The 25,000-nt window shown below is 39.8% G+C and overlaps 3 protein-coding genes across 3 annotated transcripts; all 3 read right to left on the bottom strand.

Moving 5' to 3' along the window:
* Positions 1–464: 464 nt before the first annotated feature.
* Positions 465–5,602, bottom strand: LOC129410815 (glycogen synthase kinase-3 beta-like; the record flags this gene model as incomplete). Its single annotated transcript, XM_055159700.1, has 2 exons — positions 4,750–5,602; positions 465–658 (listed from the first exon to the last, which is right to left on the bottom strand). Coding segments are annotated over exons 1-2 (282 nt in total), but the record flags the coding sequence as incomplete, so codon positions are not given.
* A 1,421-nt stretch (positions 5,603–7,023) lies between these two features.
* Positions 7,024–19,380, bottom strand: gpr156 (G protein-coupled receptor 156). Its single transcript, XM_020931807.2, has 9 exons — positions 19,081–19,380; positions 15,601–15,728; positions 15,384–15,501; positions 15,154–15,264; positions 13,887–14,012; positions 13,706–13,801; positions 12,590–12,826; positions 9,895–10,053; positions 7,024–8,977 (listed from the first exon to the last, which is right to left on the bottom strand). The coding sequence occupies exons 1-9, from the start codon at positions 19,189–19,191 to the stop codon at positions 7,727–7,729; spliced, it is 2,337 nt and encodes a 778-aa protein (XP_020787466.2). The 5' UTR covers positions 19,192–19,380; the 3' UTR covers positions 7,024–7,726.
* On the bottom strand, positions 16,166–18,944 carry LOC110166638 (zinc-binding protein A33-like). The gene is made up of 2 exons (XM_020931919.2): positions 18,825–18,944; positions 16,166–18,148 (listed from the first exon to the last, which is right to left on the bottom strand). The coding sequence occupies exon 2, from the start codon at positions 18,144–18,146 to the stop codon at positions 16,512–16,514; it is 1,635 nt and encodes a 544-aa protein (XP_020787578.1). The 5' UTR covers positions 18,147–18,148; positions 18,825–18,944; the 3' UTR covers positions 16,166–16,511.
* Positions 19,381–25,000: the final 5,620 nt, after the last annotated feature.

Here is a 25,000-nt window from a genome sequence, read left to right as displayed (position 1 = left end):
CCCTGAGCACACACTCTTCACTGGGCTTCACTAAGCCCACTGTTTTTGTGAAAGATCACTCAATCCTTGTTTGTCAGTGAGTCATGTTAAGAACAGTAAATATACAACCATTAAAAGTACCGCAAAACAAGGTTACTTGTTTTAACAGTTTTAAAATGTTTTTGTTGTTGTTAAATTAATGGGTTTTAAAAAGGCAATTAGCATACACATTTCTAAGACACAGGATAAGTCATTAATTTCAAACTGAAAACACTTCCCAGGAAAAATGATATGGTCTCATTTAAATATATAAAAACACCACTGCTTCACGGCTTAACTATTGCGGTGAGTTTACATTAACGCTTTCATTCTGTAGTGAAAGCAATAGGACTGTTGACGATCAGAGCGAGTCATGACAGATTGCACACTGTCATGGGAGTAGTACATCTGCTCAGAAACCAGAACATCAGACTAGATTCATTTACCTTAAACCTCTTGTCTTGTAGGACTTTCTTGATGGCCACCATCTCTCCAGAGTCACACAGCTTGGCCTGGTAGACGACTCCAAAAGACCCATTGCCAATGACTTTGGTGTCTGTGTAGCTCACTTCCTGTGGCCGATCAGGGCCTTGGCCTGGGGTCGCCACCACTGTTGTTACTTTACTGCCATCTTTATCCCCTAGAAAATAAGACAAAGAACATTGTAAGTTTGTGAGCATAACTTATATTCTTTCTCTCAAATCTCATTTTTTAAATTGTCATAAGAAAACAAGCATATTTACTATTGCACCAATGTTATGGATAGGGCTGGGTGAAATGACAAAGCAATACACAATATTTTCCTCATATTTATCTAGATTTTTTATTCAATTCTTTTTTTTTTGCTTTCAAAAATAAAAGAAACACTTATTTACACTATACACACATCATTTAACACACAAAAAAATCTAATTTCTTCTTCCAAAGTCAGAACTTCGTTTCAAACCACATGCTTTTACAGACAGAGCAGTCTGTAAGCCCCTCCGTTAAAAATAACCCAAACAAATCATGACTTAATGTTGATTAAAATTAAAATAATTGTCAGCCCTATTTACTGACAATGAAATGTCTCACATTTCTTTTTTAACGGACCACAGTCCACTTTTTTTATCATAAATACACAAGTTTCACAGATTAAATAGTCTGTGACACAGATCACATTACCCTCACTTCTGTGAGCGTGGAGCAAAGATCACATTAGCAGGCAGTTAAAAGGACAAGTAAGCAAAATCATGTCGCGTGCCTTTAACATGTGCTGGCTACACACTGAGCCAAATTTAACTCCAAAATGTCGTCCTCCTGCAATCCTACCCCCCCTTCAAAATGAGAGGAAGTTACTGCACTGTTAGAGATGAGCAGGGGTGAAAATGAGTAATAAGTATGTAAGTAAAAGAAAAGCATGGAGCAGAGCAAAATTAAAATATTGAAAGTATATGATATATGAAAGTAATGTTTTTGGACACATTTTGTATATGTCAACAATATTAAACTATCGTACTTGTTCTGCAAGTATTTATAATCAAATTAATTACTAAATGGCTATGAAAAATAAAGTTAGAATGGGGGGCATGGTACCCCAGCTCTCCAGGATTCAAGTCTCGAAAGCTGCAGCGCGATTCAGCAATGACAGAAATAGACTTTCCAAGAGCAGAGTGAGCGTAAAAGAGAGAGAGAGAGAGACTGCCTACATATTCCAGCAGGGCCATTTCTACAACGCCTCTGCGCTTCCTCAAACCGTGAGAACGTCCTGCAAACACCAGCACCACTCACTATCTCTACACATAACACACTGGAGCTAATGAGGGGTGACCCAGTAATTAGCCAGCCATCTCCAGATGAAATTAAACTGTTATAGCGTTAGAGCGTGTGCTGTAACATAGCTGTGAGATTTCAAACACAAAAAAGTCAACTGGATTTTATTTCCCACCAAAACAACATGTTAAATGTCTAGTTAACACTGAATGAACCATGGATGGATTTTAGATCTTAATGCTTTGGAATGGTAAATGATCACCTCTTTATGTAGCGTTTTACATCAAGGAACCAATCCCCCATTCACACACAGACACTAGGGTTGAGATGAATTAAGTGTCTTGCCCAAGGACACAACAACAGTATTCGAACCACCAACCTTCGGATCAGTGGACAAACGCTCCACCAACTGTCAGAATATGAAATATAAGCAAATACAATGATTGCACTAAAGGCTCGTCTTGGTAGTTGGGGGGGGCACTCGCATTGCTACAATTCAGTTTGGCCCCCCACAGTATTAGCAACAGTTCATGATTTTATTGCAACAAGATGTGAGTTATTGTAACAGTGAACCATTAGTTACTGAAGCACATTTTAATAGTAGTTCACTACCACCAGCCAGTGTATCAGGATTGAAAAGACTGAAGAAATTAAGACAATAATAGTTCCAATACTCATGGCGTGTGAAGACTTGTTATCCAGGCCCAAATGTGAAATCCATGGAGGCCAGATATCCTGTAGTTTCTTGTGATACTGATAAAATGTTCAAAAATGTTTTGTAATAGGAACATTAACATGTAATAGCTCATAGCAAAAGAGAGACAAGCTTCACTCTGCACTGGCTTCATCCAAATCAAGTACAGATGAATTCAAAGGTAGCGTACTCACTGACAAACTTCCTAGAAAGATGTCCTAGCCTGATATCAGCGTGCACCAGCACAGAATGAGGTGCTGACGAGTACACGCGCTCATCAGAGGTGCAAAGTGCTGTCCCACTTGTGCAGAGTTGATGAGATAATTCACTGCATTACTGGAACATCCAGTCACCAGAATGTCACAGCTGATATAGGCAGATCTTTGGGAGAATACTGCTTTTTAAGACTTCTCCTTATACTTTGGAGACTGTCAAGGTAGAGAAGACACACCTGTCACTCAGTCAATGACCACAAGCAATCTGACCATCGTACATCCTGGAAGTGCCTCCTGCTTTTTAAGTGAGCGAAAAAGTGACAGCTTATCTTCCTCTTTTGTTGAGATTTTATGTCAAATCAAAGACTATAATTACTTCATTTTGTTTCTACCATAATCATTTGCAAGATGTTAGAGAGGAAGGGGAGGAAAAGAGGGGGAGAGGGAAAGCTCTGGCTTTGAAATGCTAAACAAGACGTTCATTGTTCTTGGCCAGCTGCCTCATCTCTAAACCTAAATCTGAGTGCTCATGTGGGTGTGTGGATGTATATAATATAATAAACTATATTTGTGTCCTGCGTAGGAGAGGTGGGGACATCTGTCCAGGTTCATCACAGCTGCATCAACTGGATGACAGGCAGACAATAACTTCTAGAGACAACTGCCAAGGATCTGCTTATTATTTGTTACAAACTAATAACCAATTCAATTAACTTGAAGTAAATTTACAACCACAATTTTCAGGACATGACATCATTCTGAGACAACACGGAGCAGATCACCTGAAGAAAGCAAAAATATATTATATTTACTGGCTGATCTGTCATCACAGGTCAACAGTGTTGGCTACAAGTAATTACCATGGATTGTTGGATGAAAATTTACATCACAGCACTAGTGCAGTAATAACTCCAAAAGATCATGATCACAAGTAACATCCTGTGCTAAGATATGAGGTTTCATCCAAAACCATCAGGATCAGACTGGGACATAACACACAATATGAAAACAGACTGGATGGAGTAAATCAGGGCTTCTCTTTCACACAGGTTTGTTGTGAACCTAACATTTTGTTAATCAATTAATCGATTGGTCTCATGAGTCATTAAACGGCAAAAGGTCAGTGAATTTTTTTTTTTTTCCAAGATTATGCCACTATGGACCTCTGTGTAGATACATAAAACAATCTATAAAACATACAAATTATTGAAATGGACTATATGAATATTTACATCAATCAATCTGAATTAAAGTGATCTGAAGAATGAATGTGCAATCCATAGACTGTATGGTGCTATCCTGAAAATGTTTCTTATGACAAAGGTACATTTCTGTGGTTAATAAACTAAACAGGGCATAATAAGACCCCAACCATCATCTTAGCATTTAGGTTACATCTGACTTCGATCTCTCTGGAGCAGAAACCTTTCTGTGCAAGGGAGAGGCTGGGTGAAATCAGGAGGCTCCGCTGCTGCTGAGCAGGTCCAGACTCCAGGCCCATCTGCCCATAGCCTACGCTGCATCTGCAGCAGCCTCCTTCAAGCAGAGGATGCCACAGCACGCCCAGTCCAGACGTCTCGTTTCACCCCTGCTCCGGGAACGGGATCTGACACACCACTCGCTCCGGGACCACGTCAGTTTCTCCCCAGTCAACTATGGGCACACCTTCTTCTTTCCCAGTTGCGTAATAGACCGGCCTATCGCTGTACTCTGTATTACGCATACCTCTGAAGCTATGTAGCAATACTCTTGTGTGACCTCACATGCATTTAAATGGACGGAAATAGGGAATACAGCGTTTAACTTGGGTAGGTGCCACTGCTACTTCAACTGGCCCAGCCCAGCCCGCCTCAGCCCAGCCCGGTGCGGCCTGCTAGTGCTGCACACAGCCTACAATGACCGTGTGCCACTGAGCCTGGTCAATCTCACACTGACACAGATACATAGATAGATATACATGGTATACAGCCCGTTTACAGCCCAGTGCGCGGGGAGAGGTCCAGCAGGATGTGTAGCCACAGTGGGCCTGCTGCCTGCACACAGCTACACTAGGATTACACGGTTACTTACTGCTGACTTTCATGCTGCCGAAAGCAGAGGGCTGCGGCACTGGTTTGCAGCTCTCTGCGAAGGATGTGGTCCTGGGCCGACCCGACATGATCCAATCCCGCTGACACTCTGGTCCTGGACACTATGACTTGCTAAATGGCTGGGCAGGTCTTTTCGCCAAACCTTCTCATCCAAAAAGGATGACTGTGGATGAATGTAGCTGTAATACACCAAAGATGCCAGGCACAAAGCTACAGTCTGGCACTGTCCCACGGTCCTGCTTTCACCCAATAAAACGTTTTCTCACAGACAGTCAGTCAGAGCATCGTTTATGCCGGTTGTATTCCCAGTTAGCTTTCAGCAGGCCTTTGAAGACACGTCTCCGTCTAAAATAGTCATGAATCTGGCCTCCGCCTCTCCCTGTAGCCCCCCAGATCACAGTCAATATTCTCCTCACTTTGGGCTGTGATTTACAAAAACGAAGGAAGACTCCTTAGGAAAAAATGGTCAAACTGCACTTCCAAAGGTAAATGAAGGCCTTTCCTCGGCGTTTTCAGCCACATGCAGCTCCTGTTCATATCCCGATATGGAGACTCGCTGATCCGACGGCCATGGCGGCTCCTCGCTACAGTCAGAGCTACAGACCGTCCAACGGAAAACCCGCAGCTGCCACGGTTTTCCTCACCGACCCTCACACACTCCGCTCTAAAGCTCCTCTCTGCCGGTAAAATACTTGCTAACACACGGGACAGTTAGTTCTTCCCAAAAATGAGGGTGTTTTAGCTAGGAGTGCGACGGTACTGAATTTCTTTTTTTATTCCTTCCCCATAGACTTCGGGCTCGCTGTCTTTGTCGCTACGCTCGTCGGTTACGCCATTTCCGTAACGCGATCCCGGGAGAATGAGTCTCTACGGAGAAAGTTCACGACGCCGACGTAAGTCTCGTTGGTGAATGGTGTAAATGTGAACGCGCAAACGGTGAATCTGGTCGGCCGTCGTAGCCAATCAAAATGTGTATCCTTTAAAAATGGGCGTCGGCCTGATGTCGGGCGCCAATGAAAGCGTCGCTCCTCAACACCACATGGCATAATTTTCCAGGTACCGCCCATGCTAAACTTCAAAGGCTTTCCGTGGAGCGGCAGGGGCAATGGGCGGGTTCGCTTTAGGGATTGATTACTTTCTAAGCCAATAGAGATCCCAAATCCTGCTGTCAGTTGTAGTGCTCCAGCTGCTGTCACAGTGCTCCAGTGGCCAGGCAGCTCTGTTGCTGGTTAAACCAGCCTCTCCAGCCTTTCCTCGAGGTGGTCCACAGATCTTTGATTAATACACGACACCTCTGGCTTGACTTACTACAACATAAAAAACATAGCATAGCCCCCTAGATTTATTTCACTCATGGAAAGACTTGTTTAATAATTCCTCTGTGTAGTAGCCTGTTTATTAATATCAAGGAGATTTTTAAGCTTATAATTCATACTTGGACCAAAAACATAAAAAAAAAAAAAAAAAAAAAAAAAAAAAAACTAGAACAAAGTGAACTGGAGCAATGTAGATCCTCTAGCAAATAACCTACATTTTCTTATTTGAGGAAAAGGAAAATATAGGTTGCAGTATCTAGAATTTACAACATAAACTTAGCCTGTTATAAAGGGAAAATGTCAGAATAACCTACTGCACACACACAAACATACACACACAAACACACACACAAACACACATGTGCACAGACACACAAGCACTCACACAAACACACACGCATAAACACGTACCCCCCACAAACACACACACACATGTGCACAGACACACAAGCACTCACACAAACACACACGCATAAACATGCACCCCCATAAAACACACAGACACAAACAAGCACACACATGCAAACATGCACACAAACACACACGCAAACAAACACACACACAGACACACAAACACACACACAGACACACAAACACATGCACACAAACACGCACACACAAACACACACATACAAACAAACACTCACACACAAACACGCACACAAGCAAGCACACACACACACAAACACACACACTAACACACACAAACACACATGCACACACACATGCACACACGCACGCGCACACACACACACACACAAACACAAAACAACCTTGTAAATAAAGGCTCAACCTTTTTATCCAATTGCAAAAGTTGTTCGTTTTATTGAACTTTGCTGTGTCTTACAAAATCATCACAGTTGTTTTTTGCAATTGCCGATTAATGATTCATTCAAACTATTTAGTGCTTAACAATGTTAAAAAGAACAGCAGACCCATTATGATCTTGAGTTAAACATGTAACGGACTTTATTACAATTTTGACCAACACAAGAAAAACTGTTCTGAAAAAAGTTCAGATGAATGACTTCCAGATTGGATTCAACCCCAAAAGCAAAACAGATCAGAGTGTAACACAAACAGTCAATGAACATAAAACATTATTATGAGGATATTAAAAAGTCAGAACAAATCAGGAGGGTTTTAAGAGCATTACATTTTTTGAGATGAAAAGGAGTGTTGATTTAATGGAATGGGAAAAACAAGGATTAACTCAAAACTTAAGAAAGGAATTTATGTCAAGTTTAAATCTCTGTAAAGATGTAAACATCTAAAATATAATGGCATGAATGCTAACAGTACATCTGCAAACAAATATATTTAAAAATAAATATTCAAATAAATACTAGTGTCATAGCTTTCACAGTATTTGTAGTTTTGTGAAATGCAGTGAGTGTATCAGTCAAATTTAGCGTCTCTTAAACTTTGCTCTTTTTGAAAAATATATCAATGTATTTCTTGATATGAAAGAACAACAGATAAAAACAGAATTCCTATAATGTGCAAAGACAACACTTTTATGGAGCTATTTCACATCTCTTCAAACACAGCTACATTTTCCTGATTTATTCCCAGATTTGGGTAACAGGAGCAGAAATGGTTGCAACTGAACACTGTCATAATAAAGTGCAATAAATGTGATCATACAAAAGTAGGCTTGAGGTCTTCTTTAAAAACTACAGGGTGTGGTGAGCGGTACAGGCCCGTGTAGTCCTCGTACTCGCTGTCTGAATCAGAAGAGCTGTCCGAGGTGGTGAGGGAGCCACGCTGCAGGCAGGATTCACAGTAAGGCCGGTGGTAGTAGCAGTAATCTGTAGAGCTGCTAGAGTCAGAGTCCCAGTATCCAGACGAATCTCGAATGTGTCTTTTACAAAGCATTTTACTCTTCTCCTCCCCTGCCTCTTCAGCTCCCTCAATGCACACATTCTTCGTAGACGCTCTCACCGGACACCTACGTGACCTGTGACCTGTTCTCACAGTGCCATGTTCCTCTGCTTCTTCTTCTACCTCACTATTCTGCACATCTTGTACCTCTCCTTGAGGCTCACACAATACTTCTTGATCTTTTAGTTTGCAAGCATCTCTGCTTTTCCCACAGGTGCTGTCTGAAGTGGTGTAGAAACAGTGAGGAGACAGGGCTCTTCTGGGCGAGTGGAAAGGTGGTCTACGCTTCCTCATCGAATACGGAGAAACGCGTGGGTACTGAAAGACCACGGGTACAGGAGCAGAACGCTGACTCCAAACGGAAAGAGGTGAGAGCGTGTCAGAACATTTGGTCTGACCTATGGAGAGTTGTCCAGGAGATCTAAGTGTAGTTTCCAGAACTGTATCCACACTCAGCTCCTGTAATATCTCTTGTAGTTGCTCACTGCTAACAAAACCAGTAATTTTAGAGTTTGCTTGTTTGCTCAATGCTTCTACAAGAGACGGGTTCAATAGTCTGCGTTGTTGCAGGGATGTGACAAATTTTGCAGTCTCTTCCGCAGTTCTGAGTAATCCAGAGGACACAGAGGGTTCTTTTTCCACAACCTTTGGAGAAGCAATAGAAATGTCTTTAGAAACGGCAGGCTCATTTGAAGTAGGAGAGGAGGCAGGGACTGGAGATGAGAGCTTTGGTAACGTGAGGGCTGGTGAAGATGGTAAAACAGAAGAAGTGAGGACAGGGGAGAGATCACCAGGTGAGCTTCTGGAGTTACTGTTCCTCTGAAGAAGACTTGGGTCCTCAGGTAGCAGCTCTGTGGTCTGGGTGGAGGAGGAGTGGATGTTGGTTGTAGATGAGGACATGTCATGATCCAGGCTGGGGGCAAGAATCTGGCTGGCGGACATGAGGCGTAGAAGTTTCTCCTTGGCGTTTTTTACCTGCTCCTGGAGACTGTCAATCACTGCATTTTTCTAAGGACAAAAATATGCAATGTTTAGTTTGTAAGAAATATTTACTAGTTTTACTTTACTTTACTTTACTTTACTTTACTTTCACAAGAGCATCTTTTCTGCATTATTATTTGGACAACTGCTTCTTACTTGAGTAGTGATGCTTTAAAAGGCCTAAATCCGTGTATCATTTGTTCATTCGTTTTTCAAAATAAAACCAAACATGAGAAAACAACTATTTTCTTCATTATTTGTCTCTAAAATCAAAATAAAAAAAACAAAACAGCTAATGATTAGTTTTTTGGATTTTGTGTTTAAGTGAATACTATTGCACCACATAAGGACTGAACCAGGACTAAACCGGATTAGTCCTGGTCTGGTCCCAGTCTCAGTCCTGGTCTCAGTCCCAGTTTTGTCCCAGTCTGATCCTGGTCTCAGTCATAAACCAGGACTAAACCAGGACTGAACCAGGAGGGTCAGGATGGGACTGGAGGTGTGCCAGCAATGAATGTCAAATGACCAGGAAACAGGGACTAAACGGGAACTGAGACCAGGACTGAGACTAGTTCAGACCTGGTTATGTCCTGGTTCAGTCCTGGTTTAGACTGGTCCCAGGATCCGGTTTAAGTCACGGAAAAAAAGAAACAGCCGTTATCTGTTTTTTTTTCCATTACTCATTTAAACACTAAATCGAAAACTGAAAAAACAAATCATTATCTTTTTTTTTCATTTTGGTTTTGGAGACAAATAATGAAGCAAATAGTTGTTTTTTTGTTTTCTTATTTTTGGTTTTGAATGAATGAATGAACGAATGACACACGGATTGGCCTATGTTACAGTATTTTCTAATCTATGTTATAATGTTTCCTCATGAGTAACAAATGAGTAACCCAAGAGCTTGATTTGTAGATTAAATTGACAAAGAGGTGATGCAGTACCTCATTAAGCAGCTTCTTCATGGAGTCATTCTCTCCCAGCAGGTAGTAGATCTCCTCTTGGCTGTACACTGAAGCCTGACTCTTGCTGGGACTGCTAAAATACTTTGCCATCTGATTTGGGTTGTTCTGGTCTTCCTCAAACTGCCTCCACTGGGTTAGCTGCAAAGATGGAAAAATTGACTTAATAACCTTTGTAAATTACAGTACAAATTGCATCATTTTGCATAAAGAAGCATTGATGGGTCCAGGTGTACTTGACTGTATTAGTCATGGTTCAAATATTTCCGTCCCACTTAAGATGCTCCCTTTTATCCAAACATAAAATTAGAGCCAGAAACCTGGAGAGTTGTAAACCTGTTAGCAGCAGGCTACGTAGTTTTGACTCATAAACGCCTTCTGTGTGACTCACGTTGACAGACGTGCATGTGGGAAACTCAAGGTGTCACTATAATCTATGAAGTTACTTGGCTGATGTTTTATAGAGCCCATATTACGCTATTTTCTGATCTATGTTTTAATGTTGTTTCCTCATCAAAAACAGACCTGGAGTTTTGTTTTGTTTCATTCACATGTTTAACGTACAAACCCTGCATATTTAGATTGAGGTCTTCTCTTAGATTCAGCACTTCAGCCCTGGATTTGCCCATTTTTATTGAACTAAAGGTAAAAGGTTAACTTGAAAACTACCATTCCATGACATCACAAGGTGGAACAAAGCATTTTGAGCTTTTTATATGTAATTAATGTGATGGAAATGTATACTGTGGAGAAAAGATTTCTCTCAATCTGTCTTTGTATAAATTAATGTGATTTTTACCTGAGATCAGAACTCTGTTGTATTACGTGTCCTCAAATGTAAGTTAAGTTGATTAGCACATGTCTATGATACAAAAGTCACTCTGCTTTAACATATATGTCATTTGTAATTTTTCTGTATAAATATTCAAAGGTCAGATGCTCTGGCGGGAGATGGAGAGAATGGACTTGAAGGCGTGACTGGAGACAGGAGACATGGGAGAGGCTGTTGGTCTGTGGCCAGGGCAGGCCTAGGCCCTGTCCATATCTGCTATAACAAGAATAAACCTTTGTACTGTATTCCAAAAACTCACTGGGCTTTGCAAATGGATTAAATATTTATCATCAAGAGATACATAATTTTTTCCACAATAATTTGGTGTCAAGAACTGAGATTCACGAGGTTCTGGTTCTGGTTGCCCAGAACACAGCGCAGATGGAATTTTGTCTGCTTTTGTTTTCTTTTCTGGTGTGTGGAGCAAAGAGTGACATGGATGGACTTTGGTTTCTGTCCTGGATCATCTTCGTTGGATTCGAACATGATCTGCTTAGTGAGCATTTGTAATACAGACTTCATTTCATTTAAGCAATTTTTATAGGTAATCTTCATCTACAAACACTTAGAAATGTTCAAAGGACAATGTGCCTCCTATTGAAGTTAAATGGGCTTCTGTCAACATGCCAAACAGCCTTAGCTCTGTTCCTATACAATTTTTTATTCACCTCACAAAAGCTAAAATTCCCATATTTCAGTTACTTGTTTGACCCTTTTCAGTCTTCTTAGCTCCAAAATCTCATTGTTGAAAACATGTAACACATAAGAAGTCTTCAGAATTTAGTGCATTCACTTTAAAGAATGTTCTTGCATTGGAACTGCAACTTATGTGAGACTGAAATTGAAATGAGAGAAAAAGTAAAATTTCTAATTGAAAAATTACCAAAAAAAAAAAAAAAACACTGAAAATTACGAGAACTGTGTAAAAATGTGGAAAGATGAAGCGGAGAGCAAAATAAGAAAATCTATGCACAAGCAAACTCTTCTCTCTGAAAATGCTACTGAAATGTGTGAACTGAAACAGCTCCACTTGCAGAACTCTTTGTCTCAACAGTTGCTGTCTGATCCTTCACCAAATAACTCTACAACATTGGACAATAATGGAGTAATCCAAATCCAACAAAAAGTAAGCAACCTCTCACAACTCAAAGTTCCACCACCCCCATCACAACAGGACTCTTCACTTCATGCACTGCCCAGAAACAGCACCACTATGCTGAAGAAGGCACAATGTACACTATGCAAATGGTGGTCCACAAAATCTTAGGTCCACAAAATCCAACATTAGTTTTCTGTCCAAGGATTTCTTCTGAAATATTTGCAGCATCTCAGCATTTGCCCAATATCACAACACCAGGCCAGACTTTTGCGAAAGAACTAAACACCTTTTGTGTCCAGATTTGGATGGGTGACTGGAGAGAAGAGACTCTGTAGAGGCTGTTGGTCTCTGGCCAGGGCAGGCCTAGGCCCTGTCCATATCTGCTTTGTCTGTATTCCAAAAACTCACTGGGCTTCACAAATGGACAAATTATTTATCATCAAGAGATTTTTTTCCCCCCACAACAATAACCTGATAATAATGGATTACACAAACATGTCTGAATTAAACAAACACAACTCCAGGTGTGTTTTTGAGGAGGTAACAACATTATAACATGGCTTAAAGTTCATTAGTCAATTTTGCATAATAAAAGAACTTTTAATATATATCATAATAACAAACACAATGTTATGTATTTTTTCAGCGTACAAAGATTGTGTAACAGTGCAGCTTGTTTCTAGGAGGCCCTTCCCCCAGGACATCCTCACTGCATATTTGTATAAGTATCATGCATAGTTTCTCACCTGAGGGACAAACAACATGCAGTTAGTTGCCAGAGTACAGATGAAGATGGCTCCTGCGACTGCGCTGTAAACCAGGTTAGGCCAGCTGTGCAGAAAGAAGTACACGGGGATGACCACTGTGGAGGCCAGGGTGACCAGAGTTACAGCTGTTATGATGGTGGGCGACTGGTTCACTGGAGGATGGCTGACGTTACTCGTGAGACCGGCCAAATAAGTTCCATAAAGGAGAAGACAACCCTAAAGGCATAAAGGACATGTAGTAAAGGTCCAATATTACACATAATGGGTTCTTGTGAGATTTAAGCCATGTTATAATGTTGTTACCTCATCAAAAACACACCGGCGGTTGTGTTTAGTTTATTCACACATGTTTGAATAACCCTTGATTATTACACTATCTACACTCTATCTCCAAAGCTCAAAAAACTCTGTTCCACCTTATGAAGCGGTATTTAACAGTGGAGCTCTTCCTCTATTACAACATGACATCACAATGTGTTTTCTGTTTGAGAGAATCCTAAATATGTAGAGTTTGTGTGTTAAACATGTGTCAGTGAACAACACAACAACACAATGAGACACAGTTCCAAGTATGTTTTTGATGAGTAAACAACATTGTAACAGAAAATATTGTGATATAGGCTCTTTAAATTAAAACTCTCAAGTCTTAATTTCAAAAAGTCTCAATTACATGTGCTTTTATTGTTGGAAAAATACTGTGAATGAGCAAGCCTCTGCACAGATCTGACCTATAACTTGGCCTTTTGATATGGAGCTAGATAAATTTAATGATAGAGGATCAATCTCCCTTTTCTGGCAAACCCTCCACCTGAAAAGTTATGTACTGCACCTTTAAGAAAGAGCAAGGAATTCTATAGGGTTAGTCAGTCAGTAGTGCCTATGGCTGCAGGCTACATTGTAAATATTATTACACCATAAACATTGTCTTCACGTAGATATGAAGTAACTTTAATAACAGTGTAATAGCTTAAAACTCTGCACAAGGCCTCATATTGATTTTCCCATTGCTGCGACAAACAAAGTTACATAACAAGAGCATGTTTGAGCATAAAGCATCCACATGTTGACAGCCTAATACTGCACAGACAGGTTTACCTTTTGAACAGCTATAATGATGACCCACAGATGTGAGAGTGCAGAGGAACAGGAGTCCACCCGAGACAAAGAGTAGGAAACTTCTTTCTCCACAATCTGAAGTTTAACAAGATAAGTCATTGTTTTAATAAACAAATCACCAAAAGAACCAGGAACCTCAAATAAATGAAGTCATTACTACCTTAACAACTGCACCCAGAGAACTGGAACATTTTATTGGATCTGTGATGTTCCAAACCATGAGAATCAGTATGTCAACCAGGATTAGCAAAACCACCATTCCCATCAGCTGAATATCCCTGATTATCTAAAAAAAAAAAAAGAAAGAAAAAGTAAGGTTAAATCATCTGAACAGACAGCAATGATTAAAGGTACACACTGCGTAACCTTTCTTGGGGAGGGTACACTACATGCAGATGTACTTAACTGTTCAACCTAAAATGTTTCACAGTAAGACATTAAACTCCTTGGAGGTGAGCAGGCCAAGGTACAGATCAGTTCGGTGGAGAAGTGAGACAATTCGTAAAGGTATTTCTGAACAATTACCTCTAATGAAACAATTACCTTGGTAACTCTTTATTTTGGGGTACACTTATTAATATCTAACTACCTGCTAATTAGCATAGTTGTAGATGGTTAATTTGTCATTAATTAGTATTTATTCAGTTCTTATTAATATCTAATTCCCCATAAGTTTATTCTGCTATTAGTTAGACATTTACAAACACTTTCCTATTAATACACTCCTTTTTACTGCTTATTAGTATGACACTAAGCCATTTTTGTCCATGAATTATGATTCTAATAAGAGTTTAGTAATAAGTGTGTTGTTAAGCACTAGTAGAATAAAGTCATTAAGCTCATAAATATTCTAAAGTGATGTTTCGATCATAGTTAATAAATGACTAGTTTGACACAAATTGAATTGAATATGGTCCCTGTTCTAAAGTGGTCTCTTTTTCACACTTAATTCATGTATTGTGCCATGCATATTCATAGTTCATATATGAATATATGAGCTTAATGACTTAAAAACGATATTTCTTGTGCAATAGTCCTTAACAACACGTTTATTACTAAAAGCTTCTTAACATCATAATTCACAGACAAAAATGGCTTAGTATCATACTAATAAGCAGTAATAAGGAGTGTATTAAAAGGAAAGTGTTTGTAAATGTCTAATTAATAGCAGAATAAGCTTATGGGGAATAAGACATCAATAAGGGATGAATTAATACTAATTAATGACAAATGAATCATCTACAACTATGCTAATTAGCAGGTAGTTAGATGTTAATAAGTGTACCCTAAAATAAAGTGTTACCATTACCTCTAATGCCATACTGTGGAACATACCAAGCAAAGAAAAGAAAAGGGGAAAAAAAAGTGGCATACCCTCCAGCAGAAAAGTTACACAATACACGTTTAACAGTAGTAGTTTAACATACCACTCTCTTGTCTGGAACCCTCTGTGTGAAAACTCTATACAACCTCCATGTCTTCCCCAGTATGGGCCCAAACACCAAAGTACTGCCCAGACACAAAGTCCATATTCGAAACTATTGGACAAAACAGGGGGATGAGACCATTTCAAAAAACATGTTATTGTATGGGTTGTGAGAGAGGTTTTTAGTAATTTTTTTTGGTTTTCATTATGTATAATTTTAAAATCATTTACCTGAATGATGACTCCATTAGACTGTCCATCAGCTGCAAACAAGAATCCACTGGCGTATGTGAGGACACTCCCAAATAGCGTTAGGACGTTCAGATTGGGGCTGGACATCTTCACTATCCTGATAAACACATGAGCACAATTACATTAAAAGTCCTTCAAGTAAATAGGTCTGTACTAGAATATGTATTATATTTTATTAATTTCATATTTACTTCACCTATTGTTTTTAAAGCGCATTGTGAAGAAGAAGAACGCACACGTCAACAGGATGCCACAAGACAACATGGTCCAAACCACAGCACTCAAAACTGGGGACAGTGTTCGTCTGGGAAGCTCCACAGCCATCTGCGAGCAATTGGATATGTTTTAACAATGGTACTTATGATGTAATTTATCAGACTTAATTTAAAGATGCACTATGTAACTTTTTGGTTGAGGGTCCGTCACCTGTTTGTTTCTATAGATATGTCATTTATCTGCCTGTAATGTTCCACAGTATGACATTAAACTGCGGTACTTTACATTTATTTTATTTATTTACAAAAATACCTAGAAAAACTGGTAGTCTGACTGTGAATAGGTTTGCCTCTCCGCAGATCTGACCTGTAACTTGGTCTGGTTTGGTGGTTTTGGTTTAATACCGTACTGATATTTTATTCTACAAAAATACTGTGAGAGATTCCAGACAAAGCAATAAGCATTTGACGGATCCTCCACCAGAAAAGTCACTCAATGCACATTTAAATATTTTTTATAAACAAAAACATAAAGGGACTCCACAGTAACAGTCTGTAAACATTTATTTTTTTTATTTCACAGTGTAAAACAAATTATTAGATCTCTAAGACATATTAGTTTTAAGCACATGAAAATGGTCAAAGCATGTCTAGTTTTAATAAATGAGTCTTAACCCTGGATTTCACAAGTTGGTTAAGTAATTGTAAATGAACAGTCATCCACAGTTTACACATTGACTGGAAGACTTCTGAGCATTTACAGAGCAAATAATTTAGGACGCAATAGTGAACAGAAAAATTGAAGCAAAAAAGTACAAACAGAAATAACTGAGAGTTGAACTGAAGTAAAAAGCAAAAAGCAAAATGATAATTGTTCAGATGATGTCAAGGTTTATACGACTGAAGAGATGATGAGAGGTGCAGAGTTGGTGCCCCCGTGGTTACGACGGGGGTTAAAGTATGGGTACAGTTTTTCAGTGAATGAGTAACCAGTGAAAGAGTAAATGTGGCTGGCAGAATCCACATTATAAAACGAAACCTGCCCTCCCTCTATGTCCACATAGACGCCCATTTTCTGTGGCATGGTGACCAGTGGCACTGCAATTGGGGTGCTACTGAGTGCCCAGTAGCTCTTTGGATTCCTCATCCCTAACGCCCAGTATCCATTTTCTGGATTCAACGTATTTCCTCCTTTTCTGTTCATAGATTCCCGTCCAACTCCGATATCCCACTCAGTTTTTCCCTTCACAACTACTTCAAAGTAAAACCTGCCACATGAGAAACCCTCTTTGCCTAAAACACTCACACAGGGGTAAAATCTCTTAGGATTTTCTGGTACATTGAGAGCCATGTCATTGTGATATACTTGCTTCAAATTTTCTGACAGGACCAATTTTGGATGAGCAGTGTCAGGGTCCAAAGTTACATTGACAGCATAATGTCGTGCCCGCTGGAACTCAGTGCTGCACAATCTTTTAACTTCATCCTTAACGGTCTCATCAATCTTGGATGCTACTTTCCGGACAGCTCTCCTCAAAGTGCCCACGTAAACAGCGCTTTCCACGACAGTTTCACACCCGTCTTTGGTGACAGGCAGCTGGGACAGAGCAGGAAAACTCTTTAGGAGGTACAGATCGTCTGTAATGTTTGACAGATGTTCTAGTTGGATGCTTCTCTGGCGTAGCTCATTTATTTCTTGCTCTAACTCTAACATAGCTCCTTTGGCATTGGTTTCCACTTGCCTTTGTTTTGTGTTGATTGCCTCCCTCACCTCATCTTGGTCTTTCTGGAGCAGCTGGAAGAGTTTGGAGAAGATATGCAAACCTTCTTTGATTTCTGCTTGTGAGTTGTTTCTGCTGAGCTCAATGGCTTCTTGGATCATGTCCATTTTCTGAATGCGACCCTCGATCATCTTCTCCACCTTAACGTTCAACTCTCCAATTTGTTCCTTTATTTTTCTGCCCTGGTCTTCGATGGGGACAGTGTGGTGGTCAGAGTGCTCTTCTTGGGTGCAGATGGGGCAGATGTACGTTTGGTCATTGTTGCAGAACAGCTTCAGCAGTTTCTCATGCTTCACACACACTCTCTCCTGCATGTTCATGCGGGGGGCTATCAAGGTGTGCTTCTTAAAGGTCCCCAGGACGTGGTGTGGTTCTAGATGGGTCTCACAGAAGGAGGCCAAACAGTCCAGACAGGACTTTAGAGCTGGCACCTTTCTTCCAACACACACATCGCATAAGACTTTGCATGAAGTTTGATCTGAACTGAGTTCAATGTCCTGGGCTCTAGATGTCCGGAACTGAGCAGCCACCTCGGCAATGAAGGTATTGACTTTGAGCTCTGGTCTCTTGTAGAATTTGTGTTTGCATATGGGGCAAAGCGACATGTCAGTGCTCTGCCAGTATCCTCTTATGCAGTCCCCACAAAAATTATGTCCACATGGGGTGGACACAGGCCGATTGAACAGATCCAGACAGATGGGGCACCGGAGCTGCTCCTCTGACAGCAAACTGCCAAACGTAGCCATAGCTGTGAATGGAAAGAGGGAAATTCAGGCTTTAATGATATGGTCCAATTCCCTTTGACCTATTTATATTTATAGTAACCCATGGTGTTTCCTTTCATTACACCTTCTCCTTCGAGTCAGATATATTTATATGAACTTGAACAGAACCACAACAAACCTCAGGACCCTTGGCTTTTGAGGACACGGTTCTACTTTAAACATGTACATTCTCAGCACAAGTGATCACGATCACAGATGTGTACAGCTATGCAGAAAATCATTATCTAGGTGTTTTTCCGGTTGTACAATGTATCTCATGGCTCTTCATATATATGAGGAAAATGTAGTCAAACAGGTGTTTCGTGTCAACACAAGTGCACCACAGTGTAAGTGTGTATTTTTTCTTTATTTCCACAATATTTTTTCATTATCATTAAAAAACTGAGTAAGTATTGTTCTAATTGTTCATAATTTCTTTCATAATATATTAACTCTTAGAAAACATTTAAAAGTTGTACATCTGTTTAGTTAGTTTAACTGTTTAGTTTTAGTTTTGCTTTTTAATGCCAATAAAATATATCAAAAGATATTTTTTTGAATTATTTAATGCATTTGCATCTAAAGAAGTGAAAATGCTGTTACAAGTTACAAGTCAAACATGTAGCCCACAATATCCCACAGATAAACAAGACAACTTACCGTGGTAGTGCAGTTAGTGCCTGTAGCAGCCTGCCGATGTTACTACTCTCTGACTGGTTGAGGTATTTGTAAATGGCATTCCCCTGAGCCTGTTGCAGTCTCTTAAAGGACACCACACACAGCACTAAACATAGCGACAGTTATATTGACACTGGGGCAGAGAGTGTAGGAGGAGTCACAGCAGGAGGAAGGGGAAGGGCCAACAGGAGACACATGGGGTCAAACATGGACAAACAAGCTGGACCAGGTTACTTACCGTGCTCAGGCTGCACATCCTCTGCAGGAGCAGGAGGGCCTCAGCACTGTTCAGGCCTGAGGGGATGGAGCACCTGGAGGAGTCACAGTGGACGCTGCAGTTGGGCTCCATGTCTCAGCTCCTAGTCTAACCACTGCTACACAACACACATCCTACACAAACACAAGCCAACAATATATTTTAGACTCCCTGTCCACACTGTCTTGTCTTTTTTCTGCAAATCACTCATTGGGTTTGCCTTTGAGATACACTGATTATTGGAAAGTGTTTGGAGGTTACTGTCCTCTCATAACTGCATAAGTTATCTCTGCCCACAAAGTCAAAGTGCGATAGTTCTAAGCAAACATTCAAACTGGACTCTGCCAGATCCTCTCACTCACATAAGAGCGTGCTACAGGAGGAGTAAGCAGGTTCAAATCTGGACCTTGGTCCATTTATTCCAGGTCACAAGGGGATTGTAGTTCAAAATGGCACATAAGTAGGACTTAAACCAAAAAAAAAATTAAAAATTAAAAAAAGAAATGTATTTGAATAATTAAAAATACAACAGATTTAGGTATGATCCTCTATTTACAGTTTTAGTGTACTTGTGAAGCTAAAATGCATGGTGACTGATACATAAGATCTTTTTTTAAGGTTTGGTAGTTGTAAGGCTTGCAGTCTCCACAGAGTGGTGCTCTTACAAAAAGCATCACAGAGGTGGAGGTCATGGCCCAGTCTGGCACACAAACAAGGACTTGGATAACAGTTTTTCTTACACAGAGGAAGGAATCAAATTGAATGGACATTTTAGTTTGTGTAGTTTCACTTGTACCTGTGGTGATGCAGCCCTCATGACGAGCCCTGGCATCATACCAGTCTGAAGGCAGCGCGCGCCTTCGCCCACTGTTCTGTCACCGCTGCCACAGGCATTTTTATGAGACTGCCCTCGCTGCTCTGACATGTTACAGGTTTAATTATGCTACGAGGATCAGCCAATACTGAGCTGTAACCATCACACTGAGGCACACTGAGTCACTCACAGAGTTAGGACCACCTGATGCTTAGAGAGGGGTAGACAGGTGACTAGTTTGTTATTGAAACAATCACTGTCTGTACTGACTAACACACCTGCGGGCTAAAAGTAGGTCATTTTCACATTGTAAGAGTTGAGAAGTTTTTCATTCTTGGCAAGTCCACTGATGTGTGCAAAACAATGCAGTGGTCTATCTATGAAATGTGTGCAATGATCTTAGCCCATGTCCTCTCGTCACTTTCCAAGTTTAGATCACAGTTCTATTTCCCACAGGAAAAAACGCAGCACACAGGCATTTCCTCTGGTTTGTAAGAAATGTGCTCCACAGGAGGGAGCAGCCACCCTGCTGAGGCTAACAAAGGCTGTAGGACGTCCTGTCACAAGGGGCTCAGTGTGTAAATGTATTTTTATGGACATGTTTTGATATTTCTGACAGTCTAGAAATGTCTTTTGTAATCTTAGACAGTTAGTTACCTACTACTTGGAGCTACTGTTCATAAAGGAGGGAGTGAACCACATTTAATCTCTGAGCATTGCTTTCATTTCCTAAAATCCAAGCCACAGTTGGGATTTGCATTGATATCCAGCTCCTAAACCCGCTCATTGTGCTGTCAGTCTCCCCGTGTGCCTTCTTTAAGCTGAGTGTGGAGGTGATCAGGGAGCTGACAGAACAGTTCAAGGACCAATATTCAAACATTCCTCCACACCACAACATAATCCGTTTAAACGTTTTTCTTCACTAAGCTCAGTTAGAATGCAATTATTAACATTCAGCTTCTGTCAGGACATACAGTGCATTTATAATTTATAGTTTTAAGGTATTCTCTGATTCAACAGGAAAGAGCATAAGCAGTGAAACCTAGCCAAGTTAGTTTCTAAGTGACACAAAAAATAAAATCAGTCAACTTTAGTGGTGAAAAAGCATGCCACTGTTACCTATAATAGCTCAATGAAAAAGGGGTTCAACTTTAGTGTAACTTTCTGAAGTAAAACAGAATCCTGTGTGTTCATGAACAAACTAATTCATGCCTTACATGCTTTACATTATATGCTGGCCCCATAATAAAAGATCATTGAAGAAAAAACTCAACTTTAATGCATCAGTCTATGGGTTAGTATTACAAAGATGTCAAACCTGAATCTTCACGGAACATGTGGGATCCCAGATCTTCGACCCACTCTCTGGTCCATCTTGTAAACTTTGCAGAATATCATAAACAAAAAATATCATAGTTCCATTAGTCCCATTTTGTCCAGTTTTTAGTAGGAAAAAGTGTTTGATAAAGTGTCCACAGCGTAAGAATCCTGTCACTGAGGAGAAGCCAGAGTGACGGTAGGAGTTTTCATCTGAGTCAGACAGAGGAGGGAGGAGGGAAAGTAAGTGTGCATTTCTTTTGTGCGCTCTGAGCTACTTACCAAATGGTTTTTAGAGTGTGAGGGGACCCATGTGTAGCCAGGCTTTTTGACATAGTGAGTCCAGCACTTTCCCGAGGGACTGGGTGGCATATGGGATGTGCAAATACATCAAAATAACAGCTTTAATGGAAAGAGAAACAGATGGGAGTTAAGTTTCCTGATTACAACAGATATTATGATATTCTAAAAAAAAAAGAAAAAACATTAATCTAACATTTGCACAAAGTTATCTTCATTTGTTCCCAAAGATAGAGGTATTATTAAGTTGTCACATAGATTTATAGTGAGAGACATTCACGGTCATTCCAGGTTGGGGAGTGTCACCGTTGCAGCTTTACCATGTGGGGAAATGTCTCCTGAGGAAGAGTGCAGGACTATATATTCATTAGTTACATACAGTGAGACCATAAATCATAAATGTCAGAATTGCAACATGTTTGTGCTTGATAGTTGTGGCATAATAACTGTAAATGGTGTTTTGGAGACACAGGTTATTCTTGCTTCAGGAAAAATAAAGATGAGTGAAAAGAAATGAAAAGCTGCTGAAAGGGCCCCATATTATGCTCATTTGTGAACTATGTTATAATGTTGTTTCCTCATCACAAACAGACCTGGAGTTGGATTTTGTTTCATTTATGCATGTTTAACACACAAATCGTGCAAATTTAGACTGTGTTCTCCTCTCAAACAGCAAAAACTCTTTTCCACCTTGTGATGTCATGTGGCAATACAAGAAGTGCTGTACAGTTTTTAAACTCCACTCACCTTCACTAGAATCAATTGGATAATTTTGGCCCTGGAAATGCCAATATCTACTAAACAAAATACAGAATGCATGTGTTAACTTGAATACTACAGCTTCATGACATCACAAGGTGGAATAGAGCATGCATTTTGAGCTTTGGAGATTTAGACAGACTAATATCAAGGGTTATTCAAACATGTGTGAATGAAACAAAACACAACCCCAGTTATGTTTTTGAGATGACGTAACAACATTCTAACATGGCCTAAAGCTCACAGGAGTCAGGACAGGAGTTTTGTGTAATATATTACCTTTAAGAAGGTCCATGTGCATAAACTGGTCTATGTGCTCTTATACTTTATACTCTGATACAGCTCAAGATCATTCTAAAGCTACTCAAGAGAGGTTAATTTCTGTCCTGTGAATGTGACTTTTTAAGTGTTGTACCTGCTCAAACTAGTATCTAGTGTAGTTACTAGTTTTAGTTTCCATTAGTGTCTTATTTTTGATACTTTTGACAACCCTAGTTTCTATACAATGTCTGTTTTCCTCTCTGGCTCTATATAGTATATGTGTTTGTATTCTGTTTTATAACATTACTGTCCCAAAATATATTGTTTAATATAAACAAAAATTTATTTACTCTGGTGAACATTTCTATATGATCTTATTGAAAGCCTTCCTGCTCCGTTACAGCTAACGCGTGCCACTCACTATCAAGTTTCCCTCAAGATCAGGTTCAAGACATGCTGCTCCAATGGCAGGTGGACAGTACAGCATCTCATGTTTCAGACCTAAATATTTTATAAACTGGCCACGCGTCGTTTAGTCAAAAGCCAGAAGTCAAAGGCAAGGATACGAAGGATACGGGGGCCAATGTAACAAGAAACCTTTGGCTCTGCTGATGTTACAATGGGCTGTTGCTGCTCATTAAAATGTTTAAATTACAGGTGTCACTGACAGTCTGTACCCTGACTACATGATGTGTGCACCTGACAAAACAACAGGCCTTTGCTCTCATAACATTTCCTGTTGAGCATTGACACTGCTGTTTCCTGGCAGAGGGGCTCCACTCTGACAAATCACCACAAAAACCATTCTGTTTTGGCAGATAGGAATGGCCAAAGTGCATTTCAAACTGTGTCCCGAGCTCGGCCAGGACACTCCCCTGTGGCAAGCCCAGGTTTGCCTTCAGTAAGCACACACAAATCCTTCATGAGTGACACTGCAGCTCCTCCTGCTGTGTTGTCATGGACTCTGGATTAGCAGCAGCGATGGGGTGCCCAGGCAGAAACAGAACAGGATTTTTTTTTGCTGCAAAATAAATTAATGAAATAAAAAACTACCAGTAAAAAGTTGGTACTATGGTAGGCTTTAGATGGTACAGTAAGAGGTCTATAAAATATTAATTATTAGCCATTTATGAGTTCGCAAAATGACACATTTACAAAGGTAACAGCCTTTTAATTAATCAAATGTAAGTTATTCAACACAAAATGCATAATTCAGAAATCCCTGAGCGAGCTACTTCAAAAGGATGGAGAGCTACAGTTTGGAGATCCCTGGACTAAACCAAATAAAAACGGATCTCAGAGTATAGACCTTAAAGCTAGTGTTTTTATTTTTTCAGAGACTTTTCACCTCATCATTTTGTGATTATGTCTTTGATGAGGCAGATGCTGTATTACTAGGCCTGCCACAGTTACTATATCAACTTATCATTCAGTTTACGAAAGCTGTAACAATATACTTTTAAGCTCAATATTTATCGTGTGTAGCCTGCATTTTCTTCACAATACTATGGAGATTTTTGATATTTTTGTAATATGATAACATTTGAGCTGTAGAGGGTAACGTAAATAAATTCTATAACTAGTAATTCATTCTGCAGTTTATTTGCAGCTCAGGCCTTTTAATGATAGTCTTTTTACATTCTACATTTAAAAGGGCCCATATTACACAACTTTCCGATTTGTTTGCTCCCACATAAATCCTGCATATTTAGGCTAAGCACTTCTTTTAAACATTACTCAATGTCATATGGTAATACAGAAAGTGCTCCACTGTGTTTTGAAACTAGCATCTCTAGAATAATTTAGGTGATCTCAGCCCTAGAATTGCCAATCTCTACTCAACAGAATTTAAAAGGAGCTGTAAACTTGAAAACTACAACTACTACATGACATCACAAGGCAGAACAGAGCATTTTGAGCTTTGGAGATGTAGACAAACTAATAATAAAAGGTTACTCAAACATATGTGAATGAAACAGAACACAACTCCAGATATGCTTTTGATGAGGTAACAGTATTAAAGCACGGATGAAACCTCACAAGAGTCAATTTTGCGTAATATAAGACCTGTAAATCTTTGTTGCACTCGTGACCAGACTAAAAGTAAGTGTCGTAATGACATTTTAGATAGGCCCAGAAGAAACTTTACACAGTTCTATATTTATCTTATCCAGTGGAAGAAATAAAAGTGTTATAAAAGCGATATTCTGGGCTATAGGCCAATAAAAGTAGAGAGTTTACAAGCATGTTGCATTGTTAATTCTCAATCATCAGTTTCTTTCCAAAACTGTCAAATCACATTTTTACCCTCCAATTGTGAAATAGAAAAAGTAAAAAATTTTATAAACATTCTATTCTTGCACCCATTTGTTGTTGTTCTGCAAGTCTCAAGTAAGTCTCAAGTCTTCAAACTTAAATCTGAATCAAGTCCCAGATCAAATACAGGCAAGT

The sequence above is a fragment of the Boleophthalmus pectinirostris genome, unplaced genomic scaffold, assembly GCF_026225935.1.
Source record: "Boleophthalmus pectinirostris isolate CB_2022bp ecotype Guang Dong unplaced genomic scaffold, ASM2622593v1 HiC_scaffold_238, whole genome shotgun sequence".
Taxonomy (NCBI): Eukaryota; Metazoa; Chordata; class Actinopteri; order Gobiiformes; family Gobiidae; genus Boleophthalmus; species Boleophthalmus pectinirostris.
This window is presented reverse-complemented; position numbering and strand designations above follow the sequence as displayed.

Excerpts from the sequence above, each read along its gene's own strand:
- LOC110166638 (XM_020931919.2), bottom strand. The coding sequence starts at position 18,146 with ATGGCTACGTTTGGCAGTTTGCTGTCAGAGGAGCAGCTCCGGTGCCCC.
- gpr156 (XM_020931807.2), bottom strand. The coding sequence starts at position 19,191 with ATGGAGCCCAACTGCAGCGTCCACTGTGACTCCTCCAGGTGCTCCATC. Across the intron at positions 15,502-15,600 it reads ATGCGCTTTAAAAACAATAG|GATAGTGAAGATGTCCAGCC; the intron begins GTGAAGTAAATA and ends TGTGTTTATCAG. Across the intron at positions 12,827-13,705 it reads TCATTATAGCTGTTCAAAAG|GGTTGTCTTCTCCTTTATGG; the intron begins GTAAACCTGTCT and ends TTATGCCTTTAG.